At 45.7% G+C, this 22,419-nt stretch overlaps 1 protein-coding gene across 1 annotated transcript in view; it reads left to right on the top strand.

The window, feature by feature from the left end:
* Positions 1 to 22,419, top strand: part of OSBPL10 (oxysterol binding protein like 10) — a 291,725-nt gene that overhangs the window by 80,775 nt on the left and 188,531 nt on the right. The window contains exons 2-3 of the mRNA XM_040636895.1: positions 17,771 to 17,946; positions 20,964 to 21,043. Of these exons, the coding sequence (XP_040492829.1) occupies positions 17,771 to 17,946; positions 20,964 to 21,043 (256 nt within the window). The remainder of the gene's footprint in view (positions 1 to 17,770; positions 17,947 to 20,963; positions 21,044 to 22,419) is intronic.

Below are 22,419 nucleotides of genomic sequence, written 5' to 3'. Positions count from 1 at the left end.
CCATTTTAAAAATTGTTCTTAGTATATTGCTAAGGCATTTTTTTTTAAAGACTTTATTTACTTGAGAGAGAGAGCGTGCATACCTGTGTGTGCAGGTGAGGTGGGGGGAGGAGCGGAGGGGGAGAGAGAGGGACAAGCAGACTCTGCCCTGAGCATAGAGTCTGACACGGGGCTTGACCCCAGGACCCTGAGATCATGACCTGGGTCGAAACCAAGAGTCCTGACACTTAACCGACTGAGCCACCCAGGTGCCGCACTAAGGCCTTTTTAATTGCAGTTATTCTCTGTTGAATCTTTTTCTGAGCTTTATAGAGACACTCGTATTTCTCCTAATTTTTAGAGTTTAATTTATTTTTCTTTTATTACCATACTAGTCCTGCACTATACTAGGATGTCAGTATGGATATTGAATAGAAGTAATGATGGTGAGCATTCTTATTGATCATTTTCCTAGGAAATCGTCTTAACATTTCAGCTTTTACTTTTAGAGGTGGTGTGTGTGTATCACGTGCACGTGTTCTCGTGTATGTACGCATTTTAGACACCATGGGTCTGTTAAGGTAGTTTTCTATTATTTCCGATTTGGTAAGGATTTTTTCTTTTTTTTTTTTTTTAAAGATTTTATTTATTTGAGAGAGAGAGTGAGAGAGAGAGAGTGCACAAGCAGGGGGAGCAGCAGGCAGAGGGAGAAGCAGGCTCCCTGCTGATCAAGGAGCCCCATGTGGGACTCGACCCCAGGACCCTGGGATCATGACCTGAGCAGAAGGCAGATGCTTAACTGACTGAACCACCCAGGTACCTGGATTTTTTCTTTCTCCCATAACTGCATATTAAACTTTCCCATATTATTTTTCTGTATTCATTAAGAAGATCATACATATTCTTCTTAATTTCTTTAAAAATTTAAAGGAAATTTTGTTTTTTGCCCTCCAGAGAGGATTCGCTTTTTTTTCTTGTAGTAGCCAGGCGGGTGCTGATCTGAGATCATTTCAGACCCCCTTGAAGGTCTTGGTTTAAAGGAGATCTCAAGTGTGGCTTCTCCCAAACCTAGGAAAATTGAACCCAAGGCTCACTATCCCAGTAGCATGCTGCTCTCAACAGCTGCCCTCAAGACAGCCAGCCCTGCTGCCCCCAGCTGCCCATATGGTACCACATGGGTACATACGTGTGGGCATTCCTTAGAAACCATGGTTTCTTATGAGATTTCTTGCGTAGTATCTAGAACTCAGTTACCGTAGAAGGAAGAGTCCTCAATACCCCCGTTGCCCGTGATACCAGAACTGAAGGGACTTTTTCACCTTCATATTTAATGATAATCAGCTGAACACCAAACGAAGGGTTCCAAGAACTTTTCCTTTGCATTTTGAAAGTATTCCTTTGTCTTCTTGTATCTAATGTTGCTGTTGAAACTCGGATGTCAATCCAGTATTTTCTTTCTTTATAGGTTTTCTGCCTTTTCCTTCTGGAAACTTTTAAATTTATTCTTTTTCTTTGATTAGTAATTTTTCTATAATAGATACAGGTGTGGCTTTTTCTCACTCAGCCTTTTTGGCATTCTGTGAGTTCTTTCAATCTGAAGTGTTAACTCTTTCTTTAATTATGGCAAATTTCTGGTTCTTATTTCTTTAAATATTTCCCCTTTACCTTTTTTTCTTTTTCTTTTCTTTCCTTCTTTTTTTTTTCTGCCCTGTGGAACTGCTGTGAGATGGATGTTGACGCTTCTATTTTATCACATTTTTTTCCACCTTTAAAATCCGGTCCTGTTGCCTTCAGCGAGAGTGCATTGATTAATCTTCCTGCTCACCAATTCATTCTTCCACCTCTTTCTGCTCTTCTACCAATCCTTTAAGTGCCCTTTTACAAAACTTCTTTTTCTTTCTTTCTTTCTTTCTTTCTTTCTTTCTTTCTTTCTTTCTTTCTTTCAGGTTTTACTTATTTATTTGACAGAGAGTGAGAGCACAACAATGGGAGGAGTGGGCAGAGGGAGACGCCATCTCTCCGATGAGCAGGGAGCCTGATGCAGGGCTTGATTCCAGGACCCCAGGATCATGACCTGAGCCAAAGGCAGACGCTTAACTGACTGAGCCATCCAAGTACCCCCAAAACTTATTTTTTAAACTCAGGATTTTCAGTTGGTGGTTCTATCTGCTTCTTTCTACTCCACATTTCCAGTTGTCTCCCATAGCTCACTGAGGCTGTTTAAAGTATTTAAGTATTTTTCCTATTAGGTCTACTTCTTCCAGTGTGAATTGTTCCATTCTTCCCCCCACGCCCACCCCCCTTTATAGCACACATGCTTCTCTAATTTCTGGTTCTTTTTGCCACTAAACACTTGGTGATGTTTAGCTGCCCTGCCTGTTCTCTGTCTGGGAGAGGAGTGACAGAAGCTTGGGCACTTGCTGGTCCTATCCAGATGAGCTGACTCGGTGGGGGAGGATGCACTCAGGACTGAAGGGCAGTCTGGATCCCTTCACTCTCTGTCTTTTTTCTTCTTCATCCCAAGGACTTGACCTGAGTCTTTCCTAATACTGCCTGGCTGTGGCCTAGGAGAGGTATTGAGGTGGGAAGGCAGAGGGTCAGGAGCGGGCTGGCTCCATTGCACTTGCTCTTGTTACTGACCCACCCAAGCCAGGCACTGTCTAGATATCACAGCAGCCCTTCGAGTGGGTGCTTCTGCTGATCTGGGCAGTAATAGCGACACACGTGGTGTTGGAAGACTCTTCCTTGAAACTGCGCCTCCCTTGTGGCCCTCATGCTCCCTGGACCCAGCCTGTCCCTGCATTTGGGAACCCAGGCACCTCTTCTCTGCTCTCCAGTCTCTCAGCATCCTTTCTCTTCTGTGGCATCTGTAGGATTGGATTCCAAGGAGGGAGCCGGATGATGTGTTGGTTCTCCACCGTGTCCAGACCTGGGGAAGAAAACAGATTTGTAAGGAAATAATACCATCCTTTGCAGAAAATACAAGAGGTTTCCATTTGGAATGTGGGGTCTTTGTGCTTAGAACCTGGAGCATTTGATCCCCAAATGGGTATAGTCTTAAGCAGTCTTCTGGGGAGTAATTATTGTTTTTATATGAAGTCTGAAAATGATACAGTAACTCTTTCTCCTCTACAGATGTGATGGTGAGCTATTGTATGGGACTCTAAAGGAAGTCTGTGTTTTGAAAACTGTAGGATCAATGGTGAACACTTCATTCATGTATCTGTCATATAGTTCTTGGCATTTGAGTATCTTTTTTTTTTTTTTAATTTAAGATTTTACTTATTTATTTGACAGAGACAACAAGAGAGGGAACACAAGCAGAGGGAGCTGGAGAGGGAAAACTAGGCTCCCCAATGAGCAGGGAGCCCAACTCGGGGCTTGATCCCAGGACCCTGGGACCACAAAAGGCAGATGATCAACTGACTGAGCCACCCAGGCGCCCCGGAGTTTGAGTGTCTTGAAATTAATATGGCCTTGTTCTTATGATCATAAGTAAGAAATGTAGGTACATTAAGCGCAATTTCTAATGCTGAATGTGTGTATATGTGTGTATATTGGGGATATATCACTAATGTGAAGTTATTCTCAGCAATTATTATTGAGTTATTTCTGAAACACTATTTCAGTTTATAATAGGTTGTTACCTTTCATTTAATGTGGTGATATAATTGCTCTTCATCCAAGTTACTTTTTCTGGATTCTGCATTGTGTTTAACCCAAATAATTACAATAGTTACATCATTTGTTACTTTTGCTCATAGAACAAATTCAGGTATTTTTTCAGATAACAAAATTACAAGCTTCTTGAGAACAGAAACTGTGACCTGTTTCCCAGTGTATCCTCAGCATTTGGCACATAGTAGGGTTGCTAAATATCGGTGGAAGCAGTGAGCATTATAATCCCGTTTTAACAACGTGCATACTGGCTGGCCCAGGAAGATGGGTCAAATGGGTTGGTGTGTCGGTTAGGAATAGTGTTCAGCTGTGATTAACAGGTGGCATCAGCCACTGGCTCTCAAATTTGACTGCAGTTGCAATCACCTGGGAGCTTGGACAATCACCAATGCCTGGGTTTCACTCCCAGTGATTCTGGTTTAATTGGTCTACGTGCATGCAGGGGAGTGGGACTTGTAACTCGGTGTTTTGGTCTGCTTGGGCTGCTGTAACAAGATACCACACACTGGGTGGCTTAAACAGCAGAAATTTATTTCCCAGTTATGGAGGCTAGAAGTCTGAGAGCAAGGTGCCCACAGGTGGGTTTCGTTGTGAGGCCTCTTCTCTTGGGTGGTAGATGACTGCCATCTTGCTGTGTGCACAGGGAGAGAGAGAGTTTGTTCTCCCGAGTCTCTTCTTGTAAGGACACTAATTCTATCAGACCAGGGCCCCTCTTAACCTAATTCAACCTTAATTTCTTCCTTATAGGCCCTATCTCTAAATACAACCACGTTGGAGGTTAGGGCTTCAACATACGAATTTGGGGAGGACAAAATTCGGTCCATAACACCAGGTGATTCTGATTTGCAGCCTTTATTTTTATGTCATGTAAAAGAAGTTTGGAAGTAAGCTTTTTAGGGTTGGTGTTGCGGGGGCGGGGGCTTCCACAGATTTCAAAGACCCAGGCTCCTTCTAACTTTCTGCCTCACCATCTGCAGGCTGTGGCCATATCTTCAAAGTTGGAATGTTGACATTCCAGCTATGATATCCATCTTCCAAAAATGCAGGGGAAGGAATCTAATACATCATTGTTCCTCATTAGCTAGAACTCCGTCACATGACCACATCTAGCTGTGAGGAAGGCTGGGAAGTGTATTCTGGCTTAGCCTACTGTGCCCAACTAAAAACTGGAGTTCCCTTGATTTGTGAGAGAAGTGAAAATGAATATTGGGTTGGGTGGTCAGTGGTCTCTGCTGTCTCTGGCGTCAGACCATGGTTCATCCGTGCCAGAGCAGAGGTCGCAGACCCTGCTCTCAACCCAGTAATCTTTCCATTGCTCCCAGTAAGAGTGGAACACGGACATCGGGAAACATCTGGCAAACTTGGGCAATAAGTATTTGGAGATAAGAGAAATTCTTTTCCTCTCTGTCTTGTGCTTGCTGCGTCAACAAGGACTGAGCTGCTTGACAGTAAGGTAGGGTCATGGCACTCCATGAATCTTGAAATAAACAGATCAGTGTATGGTCACAAACAGCACATTTCAGTTCTTATCTCACTGACATTTTGTCAGCATTCGACACAGGGGGTCACAACCTCCTTTCCCAAACATTCTCTTTCTGGGATTCTGGTTTCCTCCTAGCTCTCTGCCTCGTGTTCTCTGTCTCTTTTGCTGTTTACGAGTAGATTTCCCCACATCTTGGTTTTAAGACTACTCCTCCCTGCTTCCCCTTCTCCTCTCTTCTCTTTCTGTGTAATCTTATACATGCCTTTGGCCTCAGTGGCTCCTTATTTACAGGTAATTTCAACTTGATACCTCAACTGAGGTAGCTCAGACCTCCTCTGGGCTCCAGCCCCATGCATCCCACTGCTAATGGACACCTCTTGGAAGTTGTAGAGGTCTCTCAGGTACGGAATTCCCCAAACGGAATTCCCCGTTCATCATCAAGTCTTGTCGATTGTGCCCCTGCGGTAATCTGGCCACTCCCCCCTGGCCGAGCTTAGTGCCAGGAACACTGAAGTGTTTTCCTTTTAATGTCGAGAGCACAAGCAAGGGGAGCAGCACGCGGAGAGAGAAGCAGGCTCCCCACTGAACAAAGAGCCCGAAGCAGAACTCGATCCCAGGACCCTGAGATCATGACCTGAGCCAAAGGCAGATGCCTAACCCACTGAGCCACCTAGGCGTTCCTGAAGTGTGTTATTTTAAGTACTTGTATTAAGGTATAATTTACACACCATTAAATTCACCATCCAGTTTGAGAACATTTCTGTCGCTGAAAAAAAAAAATCCCCTGTAGCTGGTGTGTGGTTTAGTCTGCTCCTGTTCTCAGCTGTTCATCTGCTTTTTCTCGCTCTAAATTTCCCTTTTCTGAACATTGCATACCAGGGGAATCATATAATGCGTCAGCTTTTGCATCTGGCTTCCTTAACTTACCTTTTGAGGTTCGTCCGGGGGGTAGCACGTATCTGTAGTTTTTTTTATTGCTGAGTAGTGTTCCACTGTATGCATGTATCACATTTTGCTCACCCCTTCACCAGTGTATGAGTATTTTGTCCCAGGAACTCCCTAACCACGGCACATTCTCTTCTCTTCTCCACGAGACACTTAGCACAGCTATAGTTTTGCATTTGTTCTAGTGATTATTTTGTGTGTTGGAGTCACTCATCCACCGTGCCGTGCATTAGAGCAGGGACCTGGTCTACACCCCACCCCACCCCACCAGTGTATCCTTAGCACTTGGCATAGCACGCCTAGCATTGTTTTTTAAAGAAATGAGTCAATTCTTGCAAATAAAACCTAGTTCCTAAACTTCAAATTTATTCAGAAAGTTGGACTTACATAGACTCTCTTTTCTTTAACCACAAATAAAGGTATCCACATCTGGGGTCCCTGGGTGGCTCTGTCGGTTAAGCATCTGTTTTAGGCTCAGGTTATGATCTCGGGGTCTTGGGATCGAGCCCTGCGTTGGGCCCCCTGCTCAGTGAGGGGTCTGCTTCTCCCTCTGCCTGCTCTGCACCCCCCCACTGCTTGCTCTCTCGCTCTCTCAAATAAATAAAATCTTAAAAAAAAAAAGATATCCCCATCAAGGAACCTTTATACAGCTGACCGTGTTGAGAATTAGGTGCTAGTCCTTGCCGGGTAATATTTCCATGGCCCCTCGACAAAAGAACAAGTCCAGGCTCTTGTTTTAAGTTCTGTCTTGTCGGCATTGTCATCAATTAACCAAACCGCTGACACAATGCGATATGAACGTCAGCATCAGATCTGATTGACTCTGCATTTGGAAACGCGATGTGTGCTTTTGGAAGCTCTTGTTTTTATAAGCAGACAGATCTTTAGGCCCAGTGGTGGTGGAACAGTCTGCAAAAGAGAATCAGTGAGCTTTCTGCTTTTGTAGACCTGGACATCAAAGCTCAGAGTGGATCAGGTACCTTGTCGCCAAAACGAGAACCAGTGGTTCTCAAAGTGTGGTCGAATCAGCAGCAGCACCCTCACCCCTGAAAGGCGTTAGAAAGTCAAATTCTTGGAGCGCCTGGGTGGCTCAGTCTGTTAAGTGTCTGTCTTCGGCTCAGGTTATGATCTTGGCGTCTTGGGATCGAGCCCTGCGTTGGGCCCCCTGCTCAGTGGGGTGTCTGCTTCTCCCTCTCCCTCCACCTCTCCCCCCTGCTTATGCTTGCTCTCTTTGTCACTCTCTCAAATAAATAAAATCTTAAAAAAAAAAAAAAAAAGGAAAAGAAATTCAAATTCTCGTGTTCCACCCGACCTCCCCAATCATGAAACTCTGGGGAGGGCCTAGGGAGCTGTGTTTTAACAAGGTTCCAGGTGATTCTGATGCAGGAAAAGCCTGAAAACCCCTGGTCTAGGCCACAGTCAGGCCTCTTACTACCAAGTCACACCTCTTTCTTCTGTGCTGCATCGCCCTAGGGAAAAACAACAGATCCTTCGATCCAGGGACAGTGGGGTTTAGGGCCTGACTGAGTTGTATATTTGGGGGTGAAGCTGAGCCTGGGAATCTTAGGAGATGAATAGCTTCCCCTGGTGGGTCTCCATAGGCCGGCTTCTCAGCCCTCTTCATCTCGGTGGGAGCCAGGCTGGGGATGCCCACCCTTCTTTACTCCAGGGCTTTCGTGACTATCAGAATTTCTTCCAGTGTGACTTGGTGTGTGTGTTCAACCTTACAGTCCAGGGCAGGGACTCGAATCAAGACTCAGCCCATCGGAAGGATCCCCAGGTAAGTTACCTGTGTCGTCGACAGCAAGAGCGAAATGTGAGCAGTGCGTATTATGACGCCTTTTGATATTTTACAGTGTACTTAAAATAGTGTTAGATTCTTCCCTAAAGGCGCTGGAAACGCGAGAGTTAATAGTTCAGGAGGTGAGAAGCAATATTCTGAAAGCCTGTATTCATCCTTGTCAGACAGGTCTCAGTTCTTGCTTTTGGAATTAAATCACCCAGTCCTTAAAAGCAGATTGAATCTCATCGTAGATCACATCCCAGCGCAGTGCATCAAATCTGGTGTTCAAAGTTCACGTTGACGTATGCCGGTGCTTCATCAGGTGCTTCCCGAGGCGGCAGCCGCTCGGGCTGAGCCCGCCTTTAATCTCTAGGTGGTTCATTCAGCCTGGCCCCGGGGCCCCTCTGCGCAGGCGAGCACCTGCGTAACGCTGCCTGATGGTCCAATTATGCGGGAGCTTCGTGCCGGGCAGTTTTGTAACTTTTCCTTAAATCTTTCTCAAAAATACTTCCACAGTGACAGGGCCAAGGAAACCCACTGCCTGGGTGGCTGTGATTTAGGAGCTGGGCTCGGGCTCGTTCAGACTAAGACGAAATGAGGTCGCACACTTAAATAATAAATACCGCGTGGTTGTGTGGGCTTGTGGGTGCTCGGACGTTTGCCCTATGAATGATGCCGGGGGAAAGCTTGACCGACCAGCAGAAAACCAGGGTAGTGAACGGCGTGAGGTTTTCCTCCGTCTCAGACTTTGCACTGGCTCTTCTCCTGCAGGGTGTTTTAGGGAAACTTAGAAATTCACATTCCTGATGGCCTGACCTCATCCGCAAGGATTCTGATTCGCTAGGTGTGAGTTGGAGTCAGAAGTCCACTTTTTTAACAAGCTGCTTCGCTGATTCAGGAAGCAGGAAGTGGCCGACCCAGACTAAGACACGTTCTTTTTAGAAGGCAAGATACTGCAGTGTTTTTTTAACCTACATTATTGGTTGTCTGTTAATTTTATTTATGGATTGTTTTTAGAGATTTTTTAAATTTAGACATTTATGGTTTTGCCTGTCATGTCCTCCCCACTCTAACCTATTCACCCCTATTTTTCTCCTAAATGGGTATTAAATTATAACATGACAATTACATTTAAATGTTACTAAAACTTTTTTTTTTTTAAAACTGAAGTCTTTAATATACCAGTCATTTTACCATGAACTATAAAGAGTGTGACCTATAACATTTCTACTTCTTGATGGTTTTTTGGGTGATGTTTTGGAAAATGTTCCATGCACGTTTAAAAAGAAGTCCTATTGGGGAGCCTGGGTGGCTCAGTCGGTTAAGTGTGTGCCTTTGGCTCAGGTCCTGATCCCAGAGTCCCGGGATTGAGCCCGAAATCGGGTTCCCTACTCAGCTCTCTCTCTCAAATAAATCTTTAAAAAAAAAAATCCTATTCTTTTCACTGGTGTATATAATTATTTGTAAAATTTAAAATAAGACTTATTATGTTGTCTTGGATGTATGTATTGTTTTCTGCTGTTCAATTCTGTTCAATTCTGGGTGATAGGAGAATTCTACAACCTCCCAGTCTGACTGTATTTTATTTTATTTTTGCATTTCTATCCGCTTGCTTTATGTATTTTTGATCCTCTGTTTTTGCTTCTTTGCAGTGAGAAGTGTATTTTAATCCATAGGAGTATCTCAGCAGTTTAGAGCTATGAGCTGTATAGCTAGATTGCCTGAGTTAAAACCTAGCCCCATCATTTCCTGTCTGTAAGATCCTAACAAGTTAATCTTTTTTCACTTGAATTTTTCCTCTGTAGAGAGAGGTTATGATCACATCTAGTTCCTCGGACTGCTGGGAGGTATAAATGAGTTAATATGAGTGATAATACATGTAGGAAGTGCTCTGTGAAGATTAGCAGTTATTTTTACGAAGGGTTCAGCTTCTATATCTTTAAGATGTCTGAAAGCTAGCATCGTGGTTTTGCTATAGACAGGCTATATCCTGTTACATTTTTCTGATCGATTGAGATTGGACTTGTATTGCATGGCCGAATGTTTGAGAATGACTCAGTTCTTCTGTAATTCTCATGTAATAGAGTATACTTGTCCCCTGGTTGGTGATGAGCCTTAAGACCCTTTGACATCTTAGTACTTTCTGGGAGCTGTTGGAATCTCTGCTTCATTGTGCTTTGGGGGATGGAAGTGACAGTGGCAATCTCTGGCCATAGTAGAGTAGTAGGTAGCAGAGACTGTTGGAGAAAGTCATCAAGGTAACGTGACCACCGGTTGACCTGTGAGCTGGCCCTGGGCACTCGGAGGTCTCTCACCCCCTCCTCTGTCCTTGGAGTGTGGGTTCCACTGGCCTTTCCTGCTCCCTGAGCCTGCTCCAAGGTCACAGCCTCAAGATGGTGATGTGGTGTTGAGAGCACCTGTGCAGTGTACGTGACCTTTAAGGTTTGGAGGGTGGGCACGTGGGTTCGTCTTGCTGCCGCCCAAGACAAGCCTCCTGTGTAAGTTCTCTTTGCATATTAAATTGGCACCTGCCCACCTGGAGGGGCTGGCCTCTCCTAGGTCCCTCCCTGACCTCCTTAAGCTTTGGTGTCCGATTACCGCCAGGAAACTCCGACTGGGTTGGGAGTCCACAGAGATGTAACACGGCCGTCCCATCATCACAAGTGGCAAGAGTTAAGCAGATTTCAGATGTTAAAGCTTGGCTAGGATTGAGGTGGCCCGCAGATGCTGTGCCTTGGAACTTGTAAGGTTTCGGCGCTTCCTCTCCAGGTAATCATGAAAGAAGTTCTAGAAGATTTACCTTCTCTCCCAAGCCAGATGCTCTAAGGGTTATGAGTATGACTCCTTCCCCGTGAGAAGACCACCATGATCAGGTGTTATGGGCCCACCTGGGATGCATAAATACCCTCTTGCAGGTGACTGGTGGCTTCGAGGAGGTAATTTGTGGAGAACTCGAATGTGTTGCTCTCTGGACATGAGAAGGGCGCAATGAAGGTGGTCATCAGATAGTGGTAGGTTTGAAGACTGAAAGTGAATTTAGGAAAATACACCCACAATTTGGTATTTCCCTTCCTCCTTCACACACTGAGTTTGCTTTGCTGATTTTTCCTCATTTTACTTCTCTGTAAGCAATAGATTGGAAGTTTTAGAAATATGATTCTGGATGTCAGAAGTGGTGATATTTCAATTGATAGAAGGGAATTGGGGGTGGGGCAGCTGAAACCTGAGGAATCAGTGTGCATAGTGCTGGAAAGAACCGCTCCTTGAGCTCTGCCTGCACCGGTCAAGTTCTCTCCTGGCATAGGCCCGTGGAGGAGGGGAGGGTGCCCAAGGTGGAGAAATCCAGCCTCTGCGAGAGGGTCTCTGTCTCTGCCAGTTTGGTGTGCTGGTGGGGTGTGGACTCGGGTTCCGGAAGAGTCAGGTGGTAAATAATCCAACCCAGAAGAGTGTCTTCAGTGGTAGACCAAGGTCGATGTCCTTGGTGGGGATGAGGCCATTGCTCAGACTTCCCCAGCCTGTCGTGTCCAGTGAGTTCCAGCAGTGGGGGCAGGAACTTCTTAGAAGATTGGGTGCCTGAGGAAGGTGAGAGCCATCTCAGTGGGAAGAACTGGCCTGGCCACCTGTGGTCAGTGGGAGCTGGGTCCTCCTTCCTCTTTCACGTGGGGCTAGGGGTGGTGGGTCTGGCAGGCAGGGGATCCCTGAGGCTCTGGCCCTAGCATCAGGTGTAGAGATGAGAGGCTGAGCCTCCGGGGAGACGGGAAGAGTCCTGACAGCCTGTTGGAAATAACGCAGCTATGAAAGGTGTCTGCTTAGACGCCACGGAGAGGTGAGAACCTCTTCTTCCTAGGACCTTTACTCTTGTCATTTTAATTTTCACCTTCCAATTCAGATGAAATGATTTAGCTTTTTGACAGGACCAGCCGGTCTAGCAAAGCTCGTCTTCAAAAGAAGATTTTTTTCACCGCATTTTTTTCTCTTTATAAATCTGCTGGTTTGGTTGCAACTTCTGCCTGTCTGTATCAGTGAGCTTCTTCTCGATGCCCGCCTCCCATCCCTTCCCGTGACATTTCTGCTGCCGGCTGGAGTTCGGCCCATGGCCGTTGGTGTGCTTCCGGGCCCCGTTCCTCCCTGCTCCCAATGTAAAAATGTATGGGGTCCACCTTTCAGACCCTAACATTGAACCTTAATGAAACTGCCAGGCAGCTGGGTGAGATCAAGAGGCTCCAGGTGTAGACTGATGACCTGAGCGAGGTGAGAATTGGAAAGCAGTGCTAGGAAAGGCCCACTGCTGCTGCTGTGTGTGTGTGTGTGTGTGTGTGTGTAAGGGAGGGAGTCAGAACATGTGCAGGGGAGTGTGAATGTGTGTGCACATCTGAGTGTGTAAAAGTGGGGTGTGAGCGTGAGTTCAAGAATGTCGATGTGAGTGCAGAAGTGTGAGCACGAACGCGAGTATGCGTGCATGTGTGCAGGCGCGTGTGTGGGAGCGTGTGAGTGTCAGCGTGTACGGGTAGGGTGGAGTGTGTGCGTGCGCTTGTGCGGGGTTTCTAAAGCAGTGGGGTTTGTGTGAAGGATCAGCAGTAGGCAGTGGCCGGTCCTCAGCCTCTCCGGGGAGGGGGCCCGCCACCTGCCATGCTCCCAGCTTTGGGACTGGCCAGGGGTGCCCCCGGGAAGCTGGCCTACAGGCAATGAAGATGGCTGTCTTCGTGGGTTTGAAATCTCCCCCGGTTCTCTCTTCCCGGCACATTCTTTGCTTTGTTAACACGGCAAATAAAATAGGCTCGCTCTGTATACAAGTCCGTTTGCCGGCACAGCAGGTCGCACACTAAAGCTCGAAGACACTAACAAATAAGAGTAGGAATTAGGTTTGTCTTAACCATTTCTGTAGAAGGAAAGACCTGTAAGAGTGTTTTAGGATTTTATCTGGCAATTTCACTTGGGCTTATGAAGTCTCGTTTAGAAATACGGTTAACTTTTCCTATTTAGCACGAAAGCTGGGACTTTCAGATATCGCTCCGAGCTCCGAACAGCAGTACCCGATGCAGCCGTGACCCTGTGGGAAACCAAATTTAATTTCTTTCCTCCCAGGGGATGTGACCCAGCAGGATTGCCCTCCTTCACGCGGTATGGACAGCGCTGCCCTTTTGGGACACAAGCTCCCTTACCTTCCAGAGGCCATCCTGAAGGAGCACTTTGTGGGGTCGGCTGCAGTTTTTAATCTGCTGGTACTCCATCCCCTCTCTCCAAACAGGGTAGCTTCTAATTGTCTTTAGAAGGGGAGTAAATTATGGATGACCGTCCTTAGCGCACGTGATTCAAACCGGCGCCTTTGCATTTAAACTATTTTAGGATGCAGTGGAAATTTTTTTTTTCCATCTGCGACAGGTTAAAATTAAGAATTCAGTTTGAAATACGTATTGTGGAACATCATTAATGCGTTCCCATATCCTGCATAATGGGACATCATTTGGTTTTTCTATCACCCCTATTGGGCAAAAGAACAGCCTTCAATTCATTTCTTTGTACCAGCTTCTGAATAATGTCTTTGCAAATATACGGTGAGTTGTTTAAACTGGACGCATTTGGGAATCTGCCTCTAGGAGCGAGGAAAGCCGACAGCTTCCTAATCGATGAGGAGTTGGTAGAAGCAATAAGGAGAAAAATGTCAAACCCTTTCTCCGTTTTGACCAATGGCAGATGCCTTTTCCTTGAAGCCTTCCTTTTCTACTTCCCCCAGTAAAGTGGGCATGTTTATTGATGGGGGATCCTGCAGCTTTGGCCTGGGGTGGGGTGGGGGAGCACACAGAGTGCTGTGGTTGCAGCCAAGTGTCCCTCCCTACACTTGTAAGGAGTATTACCGTTAATGCTCTGCCTTGCCGGGAGCGGTGTCTGCATGGCTACAGTCACAATGACATTCAATATAGGTCAGGTCGAAAACATTTTCTCCTAAGGAGAAGGCAGGGTCAGCACTTAAATAATTTGATCATTGGCAGCTCAGAAATGACCCTGCTCTCTCATTGAAAGAGTTTGGTTTTTGCCACGCAGAAAGGAGTCAGAGCAAATTTTTTTTTTTTAAGATTTTATTTGTCAGAGAGCACATGAAGCGTAAGCAAGGGGAGTGGCAGGCAGAGGGAAAAGCAGACTCCCCACCGAGCAAGGAGCCTGATGTGAGACTTGATCCCAGGACCCTGGGATCAGGACCTGAGCGGAAGGCAGACGCTTAAGTGACTGAGCCACCCAGGCATTCCTGAGTCAGAGCAAATTTTAAGTAGGACAGGGACATATGGCTGGCTCGGTCAGTGGAACATGCAGATCTTGATCTCAGGGCTGTGGGTTCGAGCCCCACATTGGGTGTGGAGATTACTCAAAAATAAAATCTTAAAGAATTTTTTTAAGTAGGACATGAAAATACTTTTTTGGTGTGAATTTGTAGGGCTAACTGCTATATCACATCTTGATCTTTTTTTTGGTCTTTATTTTTTAAAATTTTTTTATTATAATAATATTTTTTTATTATGTTAGTCACCATACAGTACATCCCTGGTTTCTGATGTAAAGTTCGATGATTCATTAGTTGCGTATAACACCCAGTGCACCATGCAATACGTGCCCTCCTTACTACCCATCACCAGCCTATCCCATCACATCTTGATTTTAATGGCTTAATTCAACAGAACTTTCTTATTCCTGTACCAGCCTGATGGGGGCGCTCCTTGGCAGGTGACTCTTCCAGGTGGTGATTAGGGGACCCAGGCCCCTTACCTCTTCACCATAGTTGTTGTGGGGTTCCCAAGTTCACCTGCTGGTTGTCTCCATTTCCAACCTGTGTGTGTATGAGAGAGAGAGTGAGTGTGTAAGAGTGGGTGTGTGTGTATGTGGGAGGGAGAGAGAGAATGTGTGTTTTATGGGTCAAGCCTGCATTGCTCTTGCTTACATCCTATTGGCTAAAACTCGAACGGCCACACCGTAACTGCCAGGGAGTCTGGGGAATATATTCTGGCAGTGTCTCCTGGAAGAGGAAGAAAGCTTTTTAGGCCAGTGCTTCTCAAACTTGAGCTCCATTAGAATCATCACTCTGGGGCGCCTGGGTGGCTCAGTCTATTGAGTGTCTGCCTTTGGCTCGGGTTATGATCCCAGGATCCTGGGATTGAGTTCCACGTCAGGCTCTCTGCTCAGCTGGAAGCTTCTGTCTGCCACTCTGTCTGCTTGTGCTCTCTCTCTCTCTCTCTCCATCAGACAAATAAAATTAAAAAAAAAAAATCAGCTTCCTGGGCTCCTCTCCCAGAGTTTCAGGTTCAGGTCTTGAGTGGGGCCCAAGAATTTGCATTTCAAACAAGCTCCCAGGTGATGTTGAAGTAGGGACCTGAATTTGGAACAGTCCTGTCTGTGACACATGTCTGTCTTGATTTATCCATGCTAATCATGAAAACCAGAAGTCTATCTTTATTTTCCTGGCCTAAGTTATGGGAGGGAAGGAGATGGGTAAGATAGGTAGTCTTGGCCAGGCCATTCAGAATATTAGAAATAATTATGAGTGGAAGATTTCTTAGAGGCATTGGAGTTCTGGAGGACTGGGACCTGGGGTGTCAGGCACCCTGCTTCATGGGAGGGGAGGGGAGTGGGCATCTCTGCTCCTGGGAAGGCAGGTTCCAGCTGGCTGGGTTAGCTCTGTTGGCAGAGGAAAGGGGGAGAAGAAAGTTCCTAAGCAAGTCCAGGAGAGGTGACTTGAGAAGTGACTCGGAGAAAGGGACAAGGGAGGACTGGCATGACAATCAAAGGGGAGTTTGATTGCTGGGGCGAACCAAGCCTGGCCCTTGAATTGTGAGTTTTTGGGTCTCGGGATATCTGTAAATTGGGAATGACAATGTGTAATTGTTGGGTTGCTGTGAGAATGAATTAGAGCAGAGGGTTGTCAATTTTCTTGGTTCGTGGTGCTTCTATGTGAAGAAACCCCTAAGTTTCATTTATGAAGTGGTTAGCTCCAAACAACTTCATACATATTTATGTTTTAGCTCCTTGGTATTTGAAAAAATAATAAACATAAATGGAAAAAAATGTTTGTTTAAATAACGCTAATTATTTATGAATGGGTTGTATGCACCTGTGGGCCCCGCGTGGCTTCTCAAGCCTTGGAATCGTCTTGGGCATCGCTGCCCTCTTTTGCTGTTCCACGTTGATGTTTGCTTCTTATCCCAGCACCTGCTGAAAACCCTACTTTGCATGCATGCATGGTAGCTGACCAGTTGAGTATGGCCGTGTAGCCCTCAAAAATGTAAACTGTTTTTTCAGTGCCTCTGTGAGTTCATAGTAGCGACCCAGGTGCTTTGGTGCCTGGCTTGGAGACTGGAATTTGGGGGGGTTTCCCACCCCTCCCCTTCATTAATTCATTGAACAAAAGTTCACTGAGTGAACTTGAGTGTGACGTGTCTGGCACTGTACTGGGCCCCGGGGTGGGGGGGAGAACACACTTCTGCCTCCCAAGGGGTGTTGAGTGTAGTGGGGAAGCTAGATGTGGAATTAGAGGCTTCTGCAAGTATAGACTCCCACTGGGGCTGGGCCGGGAAGGACAATTTCAAGGTGCCATGAGAGCTTGCAGGAGGAATAGTCGAGTATCAGGAGGGTTCTCAAGTTGGTGGTCCTTGAGTTGTTCCCGAAGTCTAAGAAGTTAACAGGGCAAGAAGGCAAAGAAACTGTTGTCTAAGCAGGAGGAATGGCATTCTGGGCAAGTGTTTTTCAAACTGTGATGAAGGACTCCCCTCCCACTTCCCCTCCCCTCAGTTACATTGTGGTTGATTCATGACTAGTGTGTAGCTTGTATGTGTCATGTGTGTTGGGCAACATCCAGACTGTTTAATGAGACTGATCCACTGATCACGCTGTAGGATGTTGAAGCAAAGCCAAATTGCAAAGCTGTTCTAGACCTGGAACAAGCTGTGGGCCACACTTGGAGTAACTGTGCAAGACAGGGAGCAATAGCATGAGCCAAGGTCCTGTGGTGAGCGAGATGACTTGGGGACTCTGAGGGTGGAGAGGAAAGGCTGGTGTGAATGGAACAGAAAGTAAGAAGGTGGAAAAGTCAGCAGGGGCTGTAGTGAGCCTCTAGGCCCCAGGAAGAACTTGAGTCTCAGATGAAGACCTTTTCTTCCTGGCGGAGAAGGGGAGGTTGTGGTGGTGACCTCCTAGGTGATAGGTTGAGCGTACAAACAGACCAGATATGTGGCTACAAAGGTCTGTTTGAGTGATTTAGGCAACTGGCAGTCCCTCTGCTTTTACTTTGTGATGGCATTGTGGCCTCCCAGAGCAGAGTGAGCTCTTGCCTCTTGGTGTTGAAAATGATGGATCGGAGGGCCTGCTGGAGTGTGCCAGGTGGCTGAGCATGCCCAGTTCCCTGACAGGTGTCCCCTGGAGCTCAGGCTCCTTAGGGTTACCCATGCTACTGGCAGGAAGCTCAGGGCCCAGCTTGCTGTTCCCTGGGTGTAAAACGGCCTCTCTTAGAGGCTTAGAGAATCCCAGCTGTTCCTGTGAAGTCCTACAGAGTGTGTTAACTGAGGCTGTGTCCCAGTGCATCTGCTTGCCTTTTTTGGGTGGAGGAGGAGGGTCTTTCGGAGGTTTGCTGTGGTATCCACGGGCAGCAGGCGAGGTCATGGGCATTGCACCAAATCCAGAATGGACTTAGCCATTGCCTTGCCCAAGTGGCCCCTTATAAGCACCATTCTGACTTAGAAACCCAGGACTCTCTCCCTACTCCTGGGCTGACTTCTGTGGGGCTCCCAGGAGGGACTTTTGGCTTCCACCTTCCTGAATTGAGAGCCTTGGTGTTGATTTAAGGATTACTTTCCTCCTTTGCAGTGAGGGGTGGGCTGGAGAAGAAAAAAAAAATGATGCACTGTGGTTTCTCTGCACAGGTACTTTGTGCTGGATTTCGAGGCTGGCATCCTGCAGTATTTTGTGAATGAGCAAAGCAAACACCAGAAGCCTCGGGGAGCCCTGTCTCTGTCTGGAGCCATAGTGTCCCTGAGCGACGAAGCACCCCACATGCTGGTGGTATACTCCGCTAATGGAGAGATGTATAAACTGAGAGGTATGTTCTCCTGCTAACTCTTCAGACGGGTCTCAGGGGCTCTAGTCCTAGTTGCCATGGTGATGGCTCTGTCTCTCTCTCTCTCTCTTTAAAAAAAAATTTTTTTTTTAATCACCTTTAGCAATTTGCTGTTTGAGGACTCTGTGGTCCCAGACACTGCCTCTCTTATGCCTGGGGTGGGGAGAAGGAGCTGACATTAGGGATTGCTTGTCCTGACTAACTGAGGAATTAAGGACAGGCGAAAGGTGAGCGACAGTAAAGCCAGCTCAGGTTTCGGATTTCAGAGTTTTTGTATTAGCTCAGTGTATATTTTCTTGGACTTTACAGTAGGAATCCTCACTACAGTCCCCTGTGGGGCTATGCTATGAGGACAAAACAAGCCTTTCAGGGGTCAGGGCGCCCCTCCCCCCCCCCAGAGTTTCTCTAGAACCATCTCTTAGTAAAGGGCCCCTTCACTTATATTGTATTGATTCTGGTGTAGTATCAGAGTCTGGTGAGGAAGCCATCTGCTTGGGGTGGAGTTAATTTTTTTTCTTGCTTTTTCCCCTTCTCTTTGCTTCTTGAGAACTGAAGCTTGCTCAGCATCCTCATGGAGGATAATTCCCCAGGAAGCCCCGCATTGAGCCGTAACTGTAGGTCCTGCCACCCCCAAGGCACGTTCATTGTACAGGTTTTTAGCAATGCCAGACCCGACTGTAGCAGTGTAATTGGATTGCTAGATCATTCTTCCATCATTCCATTACAGTTGCATTGCCAGAAAAACGGTCAGTTTTCTTCTAACGAAATAACAAAAATAAAAATCCCAATGTCCACGTTGGTGTGTGTGCGTGTGCACACGTGCACGCGTGCACATACACACACACACACACACACACAGACACAGACACTGAGTCAGTGTTATTAAGGTCTGAGGAAGAAGAGTAGGACTTGTATGTATTAAGCGTTGGGGGTTGGTTGAGAATTCCTCCTTCTTATGTTTTTCTTTGCCCAACTAAGGGCTCAGTACAAAGAAAAGGCTTCTTCTGTCTCTCCTTGCCCCCAAGGAATGGACAATGATAGGTTAGCCCCTGCAAAGCCAGACCGAGGGCCCAGCCTCCTTATCTCTGAGGCCAATTTTCATCATTCCACCTCTAAGCTTTACTGCCAAAAGATGGACTAAGCTAATGTTTCTTTATTATCCATATACAAGCCATATTTCAGAATCTATAAAATAATCTGAAAATCTATGAAATAAAAATGCCTATAGTTGAAAAAAGTTTTTCAGTTTTTGGAAACGTGGGAAGATTCATGTTCTCTTTGGAGATTCATGCAGTGTGTCTTCCAGCTGGCTAGATTTATATGGTCCTTGCTTTCGTTTTGTTGTTTATTGCTTAATAAATTGTTAGAGCAGAAACAAAAGCAGGTAAAAAACTTAATGGCACTCCCCCCCCCCGCCTGTGGTTTATAAAATGACACAAACCCCATACAAATGAAAAAGCCCAACTAATATGACAATTGAGGCATCTCCTTTTGCTTTTTAAGAGTTGATACTATTCTCAGGATTATTAAACCCCAGGGGTTGGTTGGTTGGTTGGTTTTTTTTTAAAAGGTAGCTTTAATAGCAAATACAAAAGTTTTATTATCTGCGTGACATTATCGCAAGGGCTAAATTTAGCGTAAAGTTAGCAACTGCAGAAGAGGCGGGATAAATTTCTGCAGATACATGGCTGGTGCTTGGCTCATCCCAAGAGGATCTGGGTGTTAGTTTTCTCCTTGCACCTGTCACCTACACAGAGAGTTGAATGAGTCTTGATGTCGGTGGATGCACGGCTTCTGAGAGTGTTTTTGGTGCTGAGGACTGAACAGAACTGCTGTAAACTGGCAGTTCTTCCCTTTTCCAAAAGAAAACGGCTCTAGTTCCAGCAGAATCCTTTGGAAGTCAAGTTCACCTGGTCTTACTGGTCTACCACTCCAGATTTCCTTACCTGAAAGTTCAAGCTGAAGTTGAGTTGAGTTGATTGAACAGCACTGAGGCCCATTTCTGTAAACTTCCAAGGGAATCTTTCTGTATCTTGCATAGTCAACATTCATGCAGTTAATGTTATATTGAACTATTTACGCAGTTAATTATGCAGTGAAATTGGTGACTTAGATTTTATTAGAACCTGTTATGTATCCATGATGGTTTAAGGAAATAACGTGATATATTTGAGAAACGGGAGTCTAGATGGAAGGTAATGACCATATACTTGGCTTGTATTTTAACGTCTCTGGGGGAAATTTGAGGACCTCTATGGCAGCATTTGGTATGTCGTTCTGTCCAATCATAACATGAGGACACATATTAAAATAATTCAGTCGAATGCTTATTTTGTAGACGTTGGTGAGTCTACAGTATAACTCTGGAAATACCCAAAGGCCCTAAAAAACTATACTTTGAGCCTCTTATTCGCCACATGTGTAGAGGTGCTTAAAAATAATCGTGTTTCCTTCCCTGCGTTTTATTTTATTTTTTTATAGGTTTATTTATGAGAAAGTAGTGGGAGGGAGTAGAGGGGGATGGAAAGGGGGAGAGAATCTCCAGCAGACTCCCTGCTGAGCTCGAGGCGCCATACAGGGCTTGATCCCTGGACCCTGAGATCATGACCTGAGCTGAAACCAAGAGTCAGACACTCAACCGATGGTGCTACTCAGTGCCCCCCCTCCCCCCTGCCTTTTTAAAGGAGTAGAAATGACTTTTTTTTCAGAGGAGGCTAATAAAAATGGCAAAATTGTTCTTATAAAGACAGACATTTCAGAGGACGTTTTTAATGTGGCTTAAGAGGGAATTTTCTGTTGAGATTTAGTGAACTTTGCTTTTTTTTTTTTTTTTTTTAAATGTAAGCATAGGCTGTTTGAGAATATTGCGATCAGCCTTTGTTTTCCCCTTTGTTCTCTCCCCACCTCACTCCCTGGGCCCCCCCACCGCCTTAGGTGGGTGTAGAAATAGGTTGGATGCCTTTTAGAACCATCTGCAAGCCTTTCTTTCTCTGTTTTAGCTGCCGATGCAAAGGAGAAACAGTTTTGGGTGACTCAGCTTCGAGCTTGTGCCAAATACCACATGGAAACGAGTGCTAAGGTAAGTAGCCACGGGGCGGCAGGGAGGCATTGGAGTAATTTGGCTAGCTACCCTCAGCCCAATTACCTGTTTCGTTGGGGAAGCTGTTTTTCATGCCATTTCTGAAGTTACCCCTGTAGTGGAATTCATATTGTCCTGCTGCATTTAGATCTAAAGCCAAGAGGAAAGTAGTAGGATTAGCTTGCAGGTAAAATGAAGAGGCCTACAGATGCCTCCTTGGAACTGATTCTGGGAGGAACCTTCTATGGCTTTGCGCGATGTCCATTTAGGCAGCTGTTAATGTCTGTTGAGCAGCTGAGTGGATAATCTCACTGAGGAGGCGGAGGAGTCCGATTTACTGTTCGCGAAGACTGATTGTGGACAGTGATCCTTAAATAAAACCTAGACCCCAAACTGATGAAGAATCCTGCAAGGAGATTCAGCATTCCAAGTATAGACATGTTCTCGGGTCATTTGGCATCCAAGTATGAATTCTTTTCTCGTCAGGATTCGGTAGGAGGTCTTAGATCAGATATGACGTAGGGAGATGGGAGGTAGGCATTTTCACGGATTATTTGGAGGATTTTCTAGCATTAGGATACAGGAAATAATTGCAAAATAAATTTATTCAGGGCAGTAAATTTATTCAGGGCAATAAATATTTGTTGAAATCCATGCTCAAAGGACTACCCCTTTTATTCATGAATTCCAGTGTAGGTACGGTACCTGACTGCATCCAGTAGAAAGACCCATCTGCAAGAAGCTTCTGGTTATTTTAATCCTATAGCCAGTCTGCTGTCTTGCCCAAGGAATGGGAAATGTCTTGCTTAGGTACACCTCCCTGTTCTGCCTCCAAGTACAAACTGAATGGATTTCTTCATAAGGATTTTGTTCACTGTTTATTTTTTTTCTTTTCTGAGACCTCTTTTCCTTGACTTGCTTACTACTGTTTTGCTGTCACCCCTCTTGACTTCCCCACGCAGAACCTGGGTTTACCATAGGTAGGGCCCTACTTCTAAAACTTTTTTTCTCTCTGGCTTGCTTTATTTTTTAGGGATTATGGTAGGCGTTCTGGACATTTCATCAGTATTTTAGAAACTCCTACGTAGGGCAGTTAATTTGTTTTTTCTTTTTATATGTATCTTTTTACTTTTTTATAAAACAGAACATGGGCACCTGGGTGGCTCAGTTGGTTAAGGGTCTGCCTTCGGCTCAGGTCATGCTCTCAGGGTCCTGGGATCGAGCCTTGTGTTGGGCTCCCTGCTCAGTGGGGAACCTGCTTCTCTCTCTCAGCCTCTCCCGTGGCTTGTGCTCTGTCTCTCAAATAAATAAAATCTTAAAAAAAAAAAAACCCGCAAAAAACAGAACAGAAGAGTATAAAATAAAAAGGACAGATC

Source organism: Ursus maritimus, unplaced genomic scaffold, assembly GCF_017311325.1.
Source record: "Ursus maritimus isolate PB19 unplaced genomic scaffold, ASM1731132v1 scaffold_20, whole genome shotgun sequence".
Classification (NCBI taxonomy): Eukaryota; Metazoa; Chordata; class Mammalia; order Carnivora; family Ursidae; genus Ursus; species Ursus maritimus.
The sequence above is the reverse complement of the archived record's forward strand: the minus strand, read 5'-3'. Positions and strand labels throughout refer to the sequence as shown.